Source organism: Marmota flaviventris, chromosome 1 (assembly GCF_047511675.1).
Source record: "Marmota flaviventris isolate mMarFla1 chromosome 1, mMarFla1.hap1, whole genome shotgun sequence".
In the NCBI taxonomy this organism is placed as follows: domain Eukaryota; kingdom Metazoa; phylum Chordata; class Mammalia; order Rodentia; family Sciuridae; genus Marmota; species Marmota flaviventris.
In genome coordinates, this window is record NC_092498.1 from 215,993,153 (window position 1) to 216,009,756 (window position 16,604).

At 54.0% G+C, this 16,604-nt stretch overlaps 1 protein-coding gene across 3 annotated transcripts in view; it reads right to left on the reverse strand.

Moving 5' to 3' along the window:
- Arhgef18 (Rho/Rac guanine nucleotide exchange factor 18) overlaps positions 1-16,604 on the reverse strand; it is a 76,362-nt gene that overhangs the window by 4,212 nt on the left and 55,546 nt on the right. For 2 of the 3 annotated variants that reach the window (XM_071603369.1, XM_071603361.1), the window contains exons 12-26: positions 15,766-15,878; positions 15,511-15,651; positions 13,783-14,033; positions 12,873-12,998; positions 11,111-11,228; positions 10,028-10,315; positions 8,995-9,071; positions 5,974-6,152; positions 5,079-5,170; positions 3,506-3,688; positions 2,275-2,412; positions 1,709-1,818; positions 909-965; positions 774-821; positions 198-668 (exon numbers count right to left, since the gene is read on the reverse strand). In XM_071603369.1, the coding sequence (XP_071459470.1) occupies positions 198-668; positions 774-821; positions 909-965; positions 1,709-1,818; positions 2,275-2,412; positions 3,506-3,688; positions 5,079-5,170; positions 5,974-6,152; positions 8,995-9,071; positions 10,028-10,315; positions 11,111-11,228; positions 12,873-12,998; positions 13,783-14,033; positions 15,511-15,651; positions 15,766-15,878 (2,392 nt within the window). The remainder of the gene's footprint in view (positions 1-197; positions 669-773; positions 822-908; positions 966-1,708; positions 1,819-2,274; positions 2,413-3,505; positions 3,689-5,078; positions 5,171-5,973; positions 6,153-8,994; positions 9,072-10,027; positions 10,316-11,110; positions 11,229-12,872; positions 12,999-13,782; positions 14,034-15,510; positions 15,652-15,765; positions 15,879-16,604) is intronic. The other variant, XM_071603364.1, reaches the window with a different exon arrangement.

Genomic DNA, 16,604 nt, shown 5'->3' on the forward strand with positions numbered 1-16,604 from the left:
CTTCATCGGCGGTGCCCCAGGTAGGATGCAGGGCTCCACGCGTGGTTGGCCGGCCCTCTACCACCGAGCCGCACGCCAGCCCACACATTCACTCCTACACCAGATGCTCGTGTTTTCTGACATTCGGCCTCACACCTGCAAATGCGTGTGCCAACCTGATACCCCGAAAGGCGCAGTCTCGCGAGGCTCTGGCTCACCTCCACCAGCGCCCCGGGCGGCAGTGCCCCTGGCACTGTGTGCTGCTTCTTGAGCCTGCGCTGCTGCTCCAGGCGCTCGCGCTCCCGCTCCACCGCGCGCATGCCCTCGCGCAGCCGCTCTAGGTCTTGCTGGTAGGCCCGGCGCTGTCGCTCCAGCTCTGCACGTTCCTGGTCCAGCTGATCACGCAGCTGCTGCGCTTCGCCTTCCCGCGCCTGCAACCGTGCGCCTGCGCGCTCCAACTCCTGCCGTTGGCGCGCGCACTCTCGCTCCCAGCGCTGCTGCTCCTGCCGCAGCTGAGTCTGTAGCTTCTCCACGTCCGCACGCTCCTCTCGCTGCTTCTCAAAGTTGCGCTGCCGCTCCTGCTCCAGCAGCAGGTTCCCGCGCGTCGACTGCAGTCGAAACTGCTTCTCCCGCTCCTGGATGGCTGCCCGCTGCATCTCCACGTAGCTGTCCTGCTGGGCGATGACCGCCTGTGCACAGGGTCAGAGCCGGGCCTGTGAGAGCCACGTCCTTGCCCAGACCCAGATAACTAGGAAAGGGCAAGTGTGGCTGGTCCCTCCCTGACACCCTGGTACCTGGAGGCTGAGGAGCAGCTGTGACAAAGTCTGGATCCGCTGGACAAGCTGTGGAGAGAAAGGCAGATTCTGGGCTCTGTCCAGTAGCACATGGGGCCTGCGTGCCATCTCCAAGGTGGACCAGATGCCACCTACCTCTGACTCCAGGAAAGTGGGCAGCCGGGGGCTAGTCTCTGAACCTGGCATCTCTACCTGCAAAGACCATAGCATCAAACCCAGAGCGTCTAGGACTGATTCAAGGAGGTGCAGTATGCCTGAGATCAGCAAGACATTCCCTTGGCATGGGCAACAGAAAGCACCCAGGGCCGGGCCTCTGTGGGGGGCAGTCTTGCTGGCTACCTGACATGCCCATCCGGGTGTCTGCAGAAGGAAGGTACAGGGCAGCTTTGGAGGTGGGAGGCAGCCATCACCATCCATGGGAGTGCAGGCCCACATGTGAAGCCTGTACACCAGCTCCAGGCATGGAGGTGAGTCCAAGCCTCAGCTGGCCAGAGGCAGCTGGCTGTGGCCTCTGAGCCCAAACCTTGGCAAGGACAGACACGTGACGGGCCTTCTGAGTCAAAGGAGAGGGAAGAGCCGGCGAGACGTGGGCACATCTGGTAGGTGTTACTATACCTGTGCCGACAGCCTGAGGCTCCTGTATGGGGTTTCCGGCCTGCTGATGAAGCCATGGCTATGCCCTGAGCCTGTCCCCTCCCCGCCTCCCTCCTGGAACACTGGCTGCCTTTCCCAGGGGGCTGCAGGACAAAATTACCCGGCTGCATGGCAATCGGGTCAGAGAACCTTAATTTGCCATAAAACGGCAGCACTTGGGGAAGTCACCATGACAGAGAAACAGACAACCCAAACAGAAGTTAGTCACACTAGTTGATGACAACTACAATGACTTGGACTGATTCTGTATGGAGTGAACAACATCCCCGGAGGTCACGTACCGCCTGCGGTGACTCCTCGCAGCCCCCAGGGACATCTCCGTTTCCAAGCTTCGAGTCTGGGCTGCTGGCAGGCCCTCGCCAGCTGCAGACTTTCTTCTTAAAACTGCCATCTGGGAAGCCCAGGCCAGGCCTGTGAGGGTGCTGTGGATCCCATGGGATCTGGAGCCCTCCTCTGCCCTCAGCCCTGCCCAGGTAGGAAATCCATGGTGGCTTCCCCCACCCCAGTACTGAGATTTGAACTCAGGGCCTTGCCAGTGATGGGCAGATGCTCTACCACTTAGCCACATTCCCAGCTTTTTTATTTTATTGTTTATTCTGGAACAAGGTCAATCTTGCTAAGTTCAGCAGGCTGGCCTTGAAATTCAATCCTCCTGCCTTAGCCTCCTGAGTTGCTGGGACGACAGGTGTGAGCCAAGGCAAGGGCTTCTGTAGCACAGAGACCAGCAGAAATGGCTGGGCCGGACTGGGTGCTGAATGTTCTGAGAAACAATGCAACCTCAGAGGACACTCAGACCTGTTGCTATCGAGCCCCTAAGGTGGGCGGCGAGGCAGGAGACACTACTTACTCTTGCTAGGGCTGCCCATGCTGTCATAGCCTCCGAAGGTCTCAGCCCTCCGAGGCAGGCCTGTGGAGCCACCTCCCTCTTCCGCTAGGCCACTGCTGCAGCCCAGGTGCCTGCAGATCAGGTTCTGGATACCCTCGACTGTGGAAGGAGACAGGAGGAAGGAGCCACACTGTGGAGGCACGCTGGGGGTGTCAGGGAGCAGCTGAGACCCCGGGGAGCTCACTGGGTGCTGGTCACCCCACCCACTGTCTGATGTGGAATTCCAGCTTCCAGCCCCGATTTCCTGCACTCCCGGTGCTTCCTGCACTCCCTCACTTCTGGTACTGCGACCAGGACCTGCCAATCCCTGTCTAAGTGAGAGGCCAAGGCCAGGAGTGGCCACATGGGAGGGCTGTGCTGGCTTCTCGTGTCCCTCCTACTAGCCCACCCAGGCGCTGGCTGCAGTGACCAGCCTCCACCCAGGCCTAGTGCAAATGTGAACATGGCCATGCTGTGTCATGAGGGCCACACAGGGAGTAACTCTTGGGGGGAGGGGCTTTTCATATATAGCCCTCTAGGACCAAAAGTCTGGCCAGCTGAAGAGGTGGAGAGAACATTCTAGGCCCAGGTGCAGAATATGCAAGTGTCCTCAGGGGCCAAGGACAATGGCCACTGGAGAAATGGGTGGAAGGACAGTGTGGGTGCAGCTGGAGGGAGAAAGACTGACCACCCCCATGCCATCTGGTTTCTGTTCTTTTCTTGCAGGAAAGCTACCAAGGATGGGGCTGTGCCTGTCTTGTTTGCTGTTGAAAGAGTGGCACGATGCTGGGCCAGTGGAGGGTGCAGCGGCCACGCTGGGCGTGTTTGGAGCTCTGCTGTGCTCTGAGGGCTCGAGCAGCAGGCCTGGCCACGGCTGGCAGAAGGGCAGAGCATGCGTGGAGACAGGGAGCACCTCACTGGCCTGCGGCCTCTGCCATGGCTCGGGGGGGGGGGGGTTCTCTGAAACGGCATGCCAAGTGTGCATGTGCGTTTTCCTGGGGATATCTCAGAAAGAATGGGGGCCTGTATCAGTCAACTTCAGATCCCCAGGGCTGGTGGGGGCACCTGGAGAGTGTGTGTCAACAGAAAGAGAAAGTGTGTGTCTGCAGTGAGGCACTGGGACCTCGGTCAGGCGAGACAGCCTCAGGCCTGGCCTGGGATCCCAGAGCACACCCCCTCCCCACACGCTCGGCAGGGTGGGGTGCTGACTGACTCTCATTCATGGCCGATTTGAGGATCTGCTCCCCCTGCAGGGTCTCCGAGGCATCGCCTCCGCGGAAGAGTCCACGCGACTGGGCTGTGTCCTCAAGTCCGCTCATCTCTGCCATCTCCAGGTAGATCTGCTGCTTCTCCAGGAGGCTCTGGGCGATCAGTTGGTCTTTCTGGCTCAGTCGTTCTGTGGAGGGACATGGAGGAGGTGGTCAGCTGGGTCAGCCTCCCCTGGATTCTGTGCCCTCGGATCTGGGGCCAAGCAGGAGGACAGAGCCCTCCCGGAGGTGCTTCCCTGCGGGATAAACTCGAGTTACCACCCAGCAGAAAATAGCAATTAGCATGAGACGAAATTAATGCAGATGGTCCTCCACTCACAATGGTTCAACTTGTAGTAGTTTGATTTAATAATGATGCGAAAGCGCTATGTATTCCGTGGAAATGTGTCTGAGCTTTGATTTCTAGTCCTTTCCTGGGCTAGTCTCTTGTGAGCTGAGCAGGGGCAGTGGCTGTGAGCAGCAGTTCCTGGGCCCAAGAGGAAACAACTAAGACATGACAGTGGTCCTGTGGCTGGGCTGGGATGTTTGGCAGCTTGAGTGTAAGCACAACATTACTGGGATGGGACCCCAGCGTAAGCCGAGGAGATCCGCACTACCTTAGGTGTCAGGCCTTCTAGGGTTCAACGGGATTCTTTCCGTCTTTCTTTTGGACATTAATTAATGCTCTCAAATTTATTAAAATAAATAAAGTCCTTAAAGCACCTCTCCCCACAAAAGAAATAAAATATAGACTATTAAATTCCATGTACTTATCGCCTAACTATCACTTAATCAAAGAAATAAATAACACAGTGAGTGGGAAGGAGGAAGGGACTTGTCGGGCCCATTAGGAGTTGCTTGGGCAGTCACCACATCCACCTCTCACAGAATCTGCCGCACAGGAAGGAGGACGCACCAACACCGTGTGCTCCATCCACCCTGGAGCACCCCTCGGCCACACCAACAAGGAGTGAGATTTTGACATGTCATGATGTGGATCGGGCTTGAAGACACTGTGCTTGGTGAGGGAAGCCAGGTGCACAAGGACCTGGCTCCACTGACCCGAGATGCCCAGAATGGGCGTGTCCACAGAGATGGGATGGGGACTGGTGGTGGCCAGGGGCTGAAGTGACTGCTAAGGGGTGTTTTGTTTTCAGGGTGAAGAAAATGCTCCAAAACTGATTGCTGACCTCTGCGTGCTTGCGCCTCCTTCCTGAATGCAGACAGGTGGATCTGGAAGGGACTGGAGGCCCCGAGGTCAGCTCTCTCCCTTCCCACACCCCTGCAGAGACCAGGAAGCCTCTGGGACATCACTGCCTCGTCAGCAGTCCCCTTCCGAAGCCCTCGCAGAGCTGCAGGGCGTGAGTGGCTCACAGCAAAGTGGCTGGCCGCATGGTGGTGAGATCCTCCACATCCAGTCTCCACAGAACGGAACAGGGACGCCTCTGAGGGCTGGGGGCTCAGGGCTGGCTGTCTCAGGAGAGCTTTGCAGAGCCATGGCCACACAGGGGACATGCCCATAACGCTGACACCCCTTACCTTGAAAGTCCCGGAGTCTCATGGCGCGGGCCTCAGCGACCTTCCGCTCCTCCTCGACCTCACTGAAGGGTCCCTCTTCCTCATCGGGACAGCTACAGAGAGAGGGGACATACGGAATTAACTGGTGGGCCTCTGACACTACGCTGGCTCCGTAGATTCAGCTGCTAAGAGTATCTCTGATTTTGGGAGTGGTTTTCCCTCAGGGAACTGAGGGAATGCATGTGGTCTTTAAGTGTCAAGAGTGTAACCAGGCAAGGGGTCCAAGTGTCCAGCTGTACCCTCGAAGAGGCTGCCACCGGACAGTGCTTGCTGGGGACCGCTAGGCATGGGAGGCTGAAGCTTCTGAGCATCGATGGAGCTTGGAATAGGCTAAGGTGGTGAGAAGCCTCCAGGCACCTGGAGGGGGAGCAGGGAGCCGGCTGAACTGCCTCCCTCTGCCCATCTACCAGGCAGACCTGGACTCAGGCGGGTGGAAAGAGGAGGGCGTGGCATGGGTGGAAGAAGGACAGGAAGCCACAACCTATGGCAACGGTCTGGTCTCAGACTTGTGTGCAGGCAAAGCCCACTGTGTTTGGCCAAGTGGCCCATGAGTGCAAAAGGCCCAGGTGAGATCTGCTGGCCCTTCAGCCCTGCTGGCCAGACACATCCAGGCCTTTTTAGCACCTGAGAGGTTGGACTGTTGTTGAAAGGAGCTGGAATGGCACCATCTTTGAGATGGTGCCATTTTTGAGAAGCAGATGGACAGAACATCTGTGAGGGATGGGAGAGAGGAAAACAAGGGGTTTCTCAGGGACTGCACAGGCCATTGCTGATTGGCCGAGGCTCCCTCAAAGCCAAGGGCATGAAGTCTGGAACATGCACCCGTGTCGGGGAGGGAGACCCTAGGCTCTCTCACCTCTCCACGGCTTGGCGGATGTGGGTCATCCAGGAGTTCCTGTCCTCTTTGGAGCTGGTGTAGATCTCATACATCTCAGGTCCTTGCAGGGAGGCACTGATCAGAAACATGGCCTTCTCTTCGTTGGCCACTTCCCTCACGATGAGCTTTTGCAGAGAGATGACAGGTGGCTTCGAGTCCTGCATAGGTGGAGGGGAGGTCACATTTTACCTGCTGCATCCAAAGCAGGACCAGAGTCTCAGGGTTGGGGGTGGGGGACACAGAGGGAAGCCATGTGCCCTGTTTCCTTGCAAACAACTTGAAACACAGATATTTTGCCAAATGGGGAAAAACACTACTGCAATGATATCCTAACATCCTTTTAATGTGTCAGTTTTATCTTGCTATGTTGTTGCCCAGGCTGGTCCTGAACTCCTGGCCTCTAGTAACCCTCCTGCCTCAGCCTCTGGAGTAGCTGGAACTATAGGCACAGTAACAACTTAAAAATAATTAGTAATGCAGGTACATCCTACAAAACTCAGGATACAACATTACACAGTATAGAACAACAACAAAAACTCCTCATCTGTTTTTTGTATCACAGGCCACCCAGAGCCAACCAGTCCTCCCAGCCCGTTGGGCACTGGTGAGAGAGAATGCTGTAGTAGACCAGTAAAAAGCACCTCTCAACTGTGCCATGAGCTCAGCTGCGTCCCCAGACCTGCTGAAGTCCTAAAGTCTAGGACATGACAGAACGTGGCAGTATTTGGAGACAGAGATTTATCAAGTAACGTGGATCCCACTTCAACATGACTGTGTCTTCAGTAGAAGAGATGAAGACGCAGACATATATAGAGGGATGACCCTGTGAGAACACGGAAAAGACGGCATGTACTGCCAAGGAGAGAGTTTCAGAAGGAAGCAATCCTGTGCACACCCTCATCTTGTACTTCCAGCTTCCAGAAAGGTGAGACATTAAATTTCTCCAGTGTGAGTCACTTGGTCTGTACAGGCACATCCACAGTGGCCACAGCAAACATGTCCAACCATCCCTTATTGGGGGTCTGAATGTTCCCTGGGGGGATCTCAGCCCATTTGGACCAAAACTATTAATTTCCCCAAGTCTTGGCTTTCCACCCATGAGAATGTTCTCTTCATAACCTGTAAGATATGGTCAGGACAGCACCTGCCTGTAATCCCAGTTATATAGAAGGCTGAGGCAGAGGATAGCAAGTTTGAGACCAGCCTGGGCAACTTAGTGAGACACTGTCTTAAATTAAAAACAACAACAACAACAACAAAACCAAACAAACAAAAAAACCCAGGATGGAGCTCAGCTGTATGGCACCCCTGGTTTAATAACCAGGAAACACCCCCTTCCCCCAAAAAAGATATGGTCAGGAGCATGTGACTACACAGCCAAAACAGATATTCAAAGCACCTCCAGCACCTGCCAATTTCCAAACTGGAAAACCACACACATATCCACCAACGGGAGAATAGATTAATAAAAGACCGTTTATCTAAGTTGTTTGGAAAGAGTCAATAGAATGTAGGATGGCTATAAAATAGAAGGAGCAGGCAGCCACTAAACACCATGCCACAGGGTAAGAGATGCACTGAGGAGGGAGCTTCAAAGTGTATTGAGCAGGAATAAAAAAGCAGGTTGTAAGAGAATATGAAGCTTGAAGATGCAGTGTTAAAATACATGCATTTATCACTGGAGACCCAGCTGTCAGCAAGCTCCAGTCCATGGCCAATCTGGCCCACTGCCTGACTGTGTAAAAGGGTTTCATTGGCATGTGGCTTAGTACATACTCTCTACTGTGGTTTCCAGAGTGCAGTGGCAACATGGAGTGGTCACTGTGGACGCCTGTAACACCTACAAGGCATAAAGCTCGGCTGAGCAGACCCCCTACGGTAAAGACAGTCAAGTCGATGTCCCTGGGTGACAGGATTATTCTGATTTCCTTTTTTGTGCTTTTCTGAACTGTAAAGGTTTCTGAAACAAAGTTACACCCAGATGAATGTGGTCTCCCTGCCCATATAATTTTGGGGTGCAAGACATGCTACTTTATGTCTCACCCCTGACCACAGCCCCATCTCTTGGGATACACAGTGGCCCATTTGGCTAACTACAGGGCAAGGCAGGACACCAATCCCCAGCAGGGCTGTCCTGTGATGCAAGGTGGGCACACAGAGCCACCCAGGGCAGCGGACTGTCCTGTCACGTCACCCTCCTGTGCGGGCATGGCAGGCTCTGAGGTGCATGGGTCAAGGCAGGACATCTGTTTGACAAAACAGCCTGACACAGTTGCAGGGGGTTGAGATGGGAAGAACAGGGCCGGGTGGCAGTGGGGGACTTCTTGAGAAGCCACTGAGATGGAACACAGGGCCGTGCACATGCCAGGCAAGCGCTTTGTTGAACCATGGCCCCAGCCCCTGAGAAGCCACGTCACATTTTGGGGGAAGCTATGTGATCCTACGGTTCAGTGGTGAGGGCCTTCTTCTCCAGGTGACCTGGAAGCTAATGGCTTCCTTACACTTTTTAGGGGCTGGAGCCCCAGGAAGGCTGGGCCTGACCTCCTTGCCCTGCAGCTGGGTCTGTGCTGTGAGATGCCAGGGTGCCCTGGGCCAGTGTTGGGGTAGGGTTCTGGGTGACACAGCCGGGCGGGTGCTGCTCCCCTGACAAGGGTGTCCTGGGGTCAACATGGTCACAGCTCACAGAGCAGTGGCTGCCTGGACTTGCGTCTAATAATAGGGCCTGTGCGTCCCCGGGAAGAGGGAAGGCTCCCCCGGCCACGATTCTGGCGCTTGTGAGTATCCAAGTCCTTGGCAGAGGAAGAACGTGCGTGGAAACAGAATGGAGGTGGAGAGCCTGTGGGGATGGGAGCCTGGGCCTCGTCAGGAAAGGGAGGGCCTGGGGTGCCACAGTGCAGCGTTCTAGTGGCACTTCCTCTCCTTGTCCCCTGCCCCCTCCTTCATGGCCACACCCACCAGGTCCCACAGACAGGACCTTGTCTGGAGACACTGGGTACGCACCACAGAGGCAAAGACATATTTTTGGTCCTTTTCTTGCAGCAGTAGAAGCACGTCGGTCAAGAGGACAGCAAGGACATCTGCAGAGAGCACAGAGGGGGCGTCTTAGAAGTTGTGCAGCCACGGGTCTCACTGGGAAGCCCGACAGTCACTGTCTCTCCAGGAGGTCTCTTGCTTCAGACCTTTCTACTTGAGCCTAGAAGTTTCCTGTCTAACTCACACCCTCCCATCACTCTGGGTTTCCATATTTATCACCAGTGAATGCTGGAGTCCCCTCTTAGGTATCCCTTCAGGCTCCAGCTGACAAGGTTCAGAGCTGAAGTTAGGACTCCAGCCTCACCACCAGGCCATCATGACAGGTGGCTGTCATGGCCGGGCCTGGCCTCGGAGCTGCTCTAGCTGATGGCTCAGTGTGGACGAATCTTGTCATGCTCCCTGCCCAGGTCACCCAACCATGAGCTGCTGGTGCTCCCATCCTGCCCCCTACTGCAGTGACTAGGGAGGGCTTGTCACAGTCCCCTCATGCTCCAGTCCTGCTTGGTGCCTTGTCTCTGGATGAACATCTTGCATCATGAGGCTTTTGCATGTAAGTGCAAATCCTGAATTGAGGTATATTCACATTGCAGGAAGCACAAATATTACCTTCTGGGAGAGCCATTTTTGATACCACTAGCAAAGTCAGAAATCCTTTTTCATCCAATTCTCTCTCATTGCAGTCTGCTGGTTCTTTCAAAGCATTTACCACACTTTTAACCACTTTTTTTTTTTTTTGGTAAATGTTTACTTGTTTCTTTTTCTGTCCCACATGCTGAAGCCCCAGGAGGGCAAGGGTCACATCTTGTGAGATATATTTGTACCACTTGGCTTGGTGCCAGTTCAAGATGGCACTCACAATCCAAGACAGTGCTCATCACTCAAAGAGGGTGCCCACCAATTCAAGAGGGCACTCACCCATCCAAGATAGTACCTGCCACTCCAAGACAGTGCCCCGAGTCCAACACGGCCCCCACTAGAGGTGGCCAGGGACAGAGCTTACCTTTCAAGCGCCCTGAAGTGGTCTTCCAGCACAGCGTGCCCTCCAGATGCAGCTGCCGCTGTAGCATGTCCTCCTTGCGGAAGGTGAGTCCATTCTTGAGTTTGCTGGAGGACTTGAGGTCCATCTTCCCTGCGATCTCCCTGAGGCGCTGGCCCTTCTCGCACTCACTGACCTTGGCATCCACTTGGGAGATGATGTCTTTGATGAGGTTCAGGGCTTGAGTCAGGTCTTCATGGTCCTCAGTGCCAGCTGCCACACACAGCAGAGTTAGCCCTTTCTTTTTCCGTGCTCAAGAACATAATGGAAATGGCTTCACTAAGTAGATGGGATCTGTGAGGTGCATTCCCTGGGTCAGAGGAACCCTCAAGAATTACCTCCCATCTGTAGTTTCTGAGGTAGAAATGGGTCTCCAAAATAAATGCCAAAGCCCAGAGTTTCATTTTTACTCAGGTAGAGCTTCCGTCAAATGTGGAAGCTAAGGCGCAATTTAAGTGACAACAACTGCCCTGCATGGCTCTCTGGTCTCTCCTTGGCACACAAACTCCTCCCAAGTCCTCCAGCTCATCATAAAAGATTCCCTCCACCTCCTGCTGTAACCTGGAGCTGGCCCATCCTGCTCCGAGGATGTGGCAGGGGAACTTTCTCATTCTCCCACAGACCAAACCCGATGATCAACACTGCCTGGCCCCGAGAACTCCTGGGCTGGCTATCAGCCTTTTCTCCTCTGTCCCCTACAGCTCCAGGCTCCTCACTTTCTTGACCCTGGTCATGTGACACAGAGGTCATCTCCAGGCATGTCTGGACGACCCAGGAATGACCTGGTCTCAATCCATTTATAAATGTCACAGATACTGACCCAGCGCCTTCTGTGGCCCAGTTTACACTAGGGGTGGTGACGAGCGGAGGAGACCCAGCCCCTGCCTTCATGGTGATGACTGCCCCACCCTCTTCAGGTGGGAAACCCCAACACCCAGCATAATGGATTGCTAGGGGAATTTGTCCAATCCACTGGTAAAACCTTCATCAGGTGGACAGGGACCCCTGCCCTGCTGTGGCCCCTGGGCATGGCGTGTGCTTCTCTACCTTCTGTGTTCTGGATGATACGCTCCACCAGCACAGGGTATTTGGTGATGCGCTGAGTGACCAGAAGGATGCACTCCTGCACACCAAGCCGCCTCACGATGGAGAAGCTGCCAACTTTCTAGGAAAGAAAAAGTAGAACGGCTCCGCATTAACACCTCCTCTCCCGCTGACTGTGCCCACCAGCCTCCAGGGCTTCCTTGCCAGCTTGCTGGGATCTTCTCCCTGCTGCTTTGTTGGGGACACACACTGGCTATCTGAAAGCACATACTGGATATACAGAAGGCCACACAAGCAAAGGTGACCTCGCCTTGAAAGACCAGTTAAAGAGAAAATGAGGTCCAGTCATGGGGCAGTTGTGGGGATCACCTGTTGAGCTGCTCACCACGTGCACACACACATGTACACGTGCACGTCAGACATGCATGCTCGGCTGTCATTCCAGAAGCTCCTGGAACTAGCCTGGGCATGTGCCTTTGTGGTAGAGCGGGCTCCCTGGTGGCTGCTGATGCACACACACCTCTGGCTGACCGTCTCACTTCCTGGGGGGTGGAGAGCAGTCTCCTGTGCTCATGGAGCATTCCGCGCATTCCGTGGATTAGCGCCACTACTCTTGTGTATTTCAGGAATGCCGGCAATAGCAAAGAGCCACTTCCACAGCACCTGAGTGTCCTTCTGGGACTGTGACAATCTGTGGTTGCAGGTTTCATGGGAACTGTCTCCACTGCCACCCTCTGCCCTCTTTCTAGATGGTTCATGCTGTCAGATGGGCCATTTGACAGCCATTGCTGAGTGAATTTTGGTCTGAAATTGCTCTTTCCCTTTCAAGTCCGTCTACTGAGGGGATCATGGAGCAGATTTTTTGTTTTGTTTTTTTCTTTTGAGATGGGGTTTCTGGCTATGTCGCCCAGGCTGGCCTTGAACTCTTGGGCTCAAGTGATTCTCCAGCCTCAGTCTACTGAGGAGCAGGGACTATGAACGTGAGTCACCAAGCCTGGAACAAAACTTAAACGCAGGTCATTCTTAATTTCAGCCCATTAGTTGTTGAATGCCACTTCAGAACAAAGTCCCGAGGGCCCAGGGAACAGACTGTAGAGCTGTTCTGGAGCTTGGAACCGAGGGAGCTGGGGCTGCTGCAAAGGCAACTGTGGATGAACTGCGTGGCCTGACCCAGATGCCGTTTCTGACTGACTTTCTTTCTTGTCCCTCTTGGATACTGGGGATTGAACTTAGGAGTGCTTAACCACTGAGCCACATCCCCAGCCCTTTTTATTTTGAGACAGGGTCTCGCTAAGTTGCTGAGGCTGGCTTTGAACTTGCGATTCTCCTGCCTCAGCCTCCCGAGCCACTGGGATCATAGGCGTGCATCAAGGCACTCAGCTCCCAAGTGCCGTTTCTGGGACACGGGAGGTGGGGAGAGCTTGACTCCATGCACTGTGGCTGGGTGGAGGGGTCTGGTTCTGAGCTCAAGTGGCTGTACACGCTCAGTCAAGGGAATCCCATGGGCCTTGGGGGGCAGGCGGGGAGAAGATGGAGTTCAGAGAAACTTGTGCCTTGCTGGAGCCTCTGCACGCAGAATGGGGTAGCTCTGCAGGGCAGTTCCCAGGGTGGGGCAGCCCTGTGAAAGGACGCTTGTGTCACCCAAACCAAACCAGATTGTGAAAACCACTGCTTTATAACAACTTACTATTTCTGAATCCAAGATGTTACAGTTTGGTGGAAAAAAACAACAGCAAAGAAGTATTTTAAACAACTTTTTTTTTACCTTGATCAAGTTTTGAAATTTCTTGTTTTGTTGCAGCAATAACTTGTAATGACTGACGGCTTCATTGTGGCCGCTGCAAAACACACCATATTTTTCTTTCATTCTCTCCCCGTTTTTACCTGAAAACTAATATGGAGGAGGATGGAAATGTCACCAAAATGAAACCTGGAATCCGCCACAGAATGTTTTCACCTAGTCCACCTGATTGTGCTAAAGTGAACACTGGATTGACTTGCAATTTCACCTTTTAATAAATACACCCACCATCAGGGATGTGCTTGCCTCGGGTGTCTTAATGATAAGGTACCATCGAAGTAAAACAAGAAAACTTTGTGCTTTAGGGCTTTGCTACTCACAGATGCTGCAAAGCTTGCAAAGATTCAAGAAGAAAAAGAAATTTAGGTCAAAAGAATGTTAGGAAAATAAAAAAAATTACTTGTAATTTTACATTTGTTTTGTCTTACAGAGCTGGGGTGGAACCCAGGGCCTGTGTGTGCCAGGCAGGTACCTGCCACGGAGCCTCCCGCTGGCTCCTAATTCCTACTGCCTGACCTGGGACACTCTGGGCAAGCAGTCTGGCGTCAGATGACGGGTGTTGCTGCCGCTGTCCACCTCTGCCTGGACTCTGCAGGCCTGCTATGGACGGCCCTGGTCAGAATTATGTTTCTAGCCAGCAGAAACAGCGATTAGAATCTCAAAGCAAAAACCAAACAACAGCCTAGAAGAGCACAGCTCTGAACAGTGTCCAGACAGACATGTTGGCTACTCTGGCCTCTGTGCTCCTAGGACGTGAGCCGCAGGCTCTGGAGTAGCCATGCAGATAAACCAGAGCCTTTACATTCTATTAATAGAAGGAATGGAGATCGGGTGAGGACTCACGAGGCACCACCCGGGTCACAACGGTGCCCACCTGCTGCACCAAGAGGTCCCCGATTTTCTGGATGATGTAATTCTGCTCGCTGCCCTCCTCCAGAGCCTCGCGGCGCCGCTCCTTGAGCCGAGCGAGGAAGTGGCTGTGCATCTCCAGCAGGTCGTCTGCGCAGGGGAAAAGGCGGCTGATGGCCTGGCCGCCAAACTGCAGCTCCTCCTGGAGGGCCTTGGAGTACACCTTCAGCATGATCTTGAGGGTCCGCACGTGGTGTGCCTCTGTCTGCATCAGCTCTGTGGGGTGCAGAGGGCCAGCAGGGCTTACCCACGCGGGCTCCGCGGTCCTGCTGGGCACTGGTGGGTGCTGCCTGCCTGCCTGGGTGGGGCTGGCCTGGAAGCTTTCCACCTCAGTCTGCCTTTGTGGCCTTTCTTGTTTATCTTTATACATTTATTTAGTAAATGAAGCTTATTTTTTTTCTACCTTTATTTTATTTATTTATTTTTATGTGGTGCTGAGGACCAAACCCAGGGCCTCACACGTGCTAGGCAAGTGCTCTACCGCTGAGCCCCAGCCCCAGCCCCTTATTTTTTAATTATTATTATTTTTAAAATTTTTATTTATCTTTTAAAGTCAGGGTCTCACTATGTTTTCTAGGCTGGCCTTGAATTTCTGGGCTCAGGTGACCGCCCCTGCCTTAGCCTCCCGAGTAGCTAGGACTGCAGGTATGCGCCTGTGGCCATTCTTATTGCCCAGGCCTCCCGTCCTCCCCGTCCAGCGCTGTGGGAATCCCAGGCCAAAGGAAGCTGGATAAAGAGGGGACCCAGGAGATGCATGTCTGAAGTCACAAAGACCTTCCAAGGCTGTTTCCAGCAAGGCGGTCATTCTGAGCTGGGCACAGTGGTGCACGCCTGTGATCCCAGTCAACTTGGGAGGCTGAGGTGGGTGCAACACAAGTCTGAGGCCAGCCTCAGCAACTTAGTGAGACTTTGTCTCAAAGTAAAAAGGACTGGGGATACAGCTCAGTGGTGGAGCATCTCTGGGTTTCAGTCCCAGTACCAAAAAAAAGATGGTTGTTCTAAGGAACTCCATGTCTGTGGTCTGTAGTGTAACACACCTCTGTGTGTCTGTGATCAGACCAAACTGCAAAGGACTGAATGTCTGTGCCCCCCATTTCATATGTTAAAACCTTACCCCAAAGTGATGCTATTCAGAGGTGGTGCCTTGGGGAGGTGGTGAGACCACAAGAGTGCAGTCACCGAGGATGTGATTTGTGCCCTTATGAAAGGGATGCAGGGAGCCCCTGCCCCTTCCACCTCGTGAAGACAGTGAGAAGGCTCCACCTGCGAACCAGGAAGTGGACCTCACCAGACACCAAACATGCCTGCGCCTTGACCTTGGACTCTCTCTGAACCAAGGTGAACCCAGTGAGCAATATACTTCTGTTGTTTACAAGTCACCTGGCCTATGGAATTCTGTCAGAGGTACCCAAATGGACGGAGACAGCCACCAACAAGGCAAGAATGAGTCAGCCCTGGGCACCTGGCCAGGCTCAACTACAGGGACCTGTGCTAACAGAGCCCTTCCTGGCCACCTCTTCCCCAGGCTGGCAGGCAGGGCTGCCCTGGGGGCGGGGGCGCAGAGGGTTAGGGTAACGCAGCGAGGGTAATGTGGCCATGGAGCCCAGACGCCCAGATGGAACTAGGGAGCAGAAAAGGAGAAAGATACAAAGAAAGAGAAGCAATGGGCTTGGGTGCGGTGCTGGCCTCCTACCGTACAGGACATCCTGTCTCTTCACCACCTCTTTCTTCTGCTTCTTGGCGTAGGCCAACTCTACAGCCAGGCTCCAGGACTCGGCCTCAAACTCGTGGGTGTCCGATTCGACTTCGCTTCTCAGCGAGGCAATGTAGGGATCTGAGGGAAAGACGGGGGCTGCTGGGGGGGGGCCAGAACCTGGCAGAGCCTGGCCAGCACCTCCCAGTATGGACGGGGACCATGTGGCAGCCTCAGGACTTGGGACCAACTTACCTTCTACAAAAACAGACTCGGTATTGGAGGACGTGAGTGCTAGGGAGTCATCAGTTGCCTGCTTGAATTTTAGAACCACAGAGTCAGCTTCATCCATCTCTCCTGTGGCTGGTCTACGTGGAAATAATCACAACCACCATTTCAAAAGGTTGAGTTGAACACACACTCCCCAGTCTATGGAGGCAAGTCAGTTTGCTACTCCACCTGATTAGATGTGATCAGAGAACTTTCCGGATTCCAGTAGAGGCCTTTAACTTGGTCACAGGTCATTTTTCAAAATAGGAGACTACTGACCTACGACCAGGACTTTGTCCATTACAGTGACCTAAATGGCCAGGTCCATCTGAGGGGTGTGATTTGTGGGCTTCCGCTGCTGGCCACCAGAGCCCACCAGAGCCCACGGAATTCTATCTATGGGACTTAGAAGGACACAGCCTCACAATGGAGGGCGGGAAGACAGTCTGTTCATAGAGAAAAAAGATAATTGGCTCCCTTCTCCACGAACTCATGGAGAGATCGCCGCAAATGCACTGGGTTTCGGCAGTACTTTCTGCCCCAGCACTGCTGAAAGCACACCCGGGGCCCCAGCATCCTGTAGAGCCGGGCAAGGCCCAGAGACCGGGCTGTAGGACTCGGCATCGGCATCGTCTTGAGCAGTAAGAAGCCCTGACAATGAAAGCCAAGGGCATTAAGCAAACTGGCTCAATGGTGGCCAAATCCACCCCAGGACGCATCATTTTGCCTGGGGGGCTACCCTGCCGATTCACACAGACAAGAAATGTGCCTCCTTTCATAGAGGCCACTGATGAGTGCCACCCACTGCCCCATCCCTCCCTCTG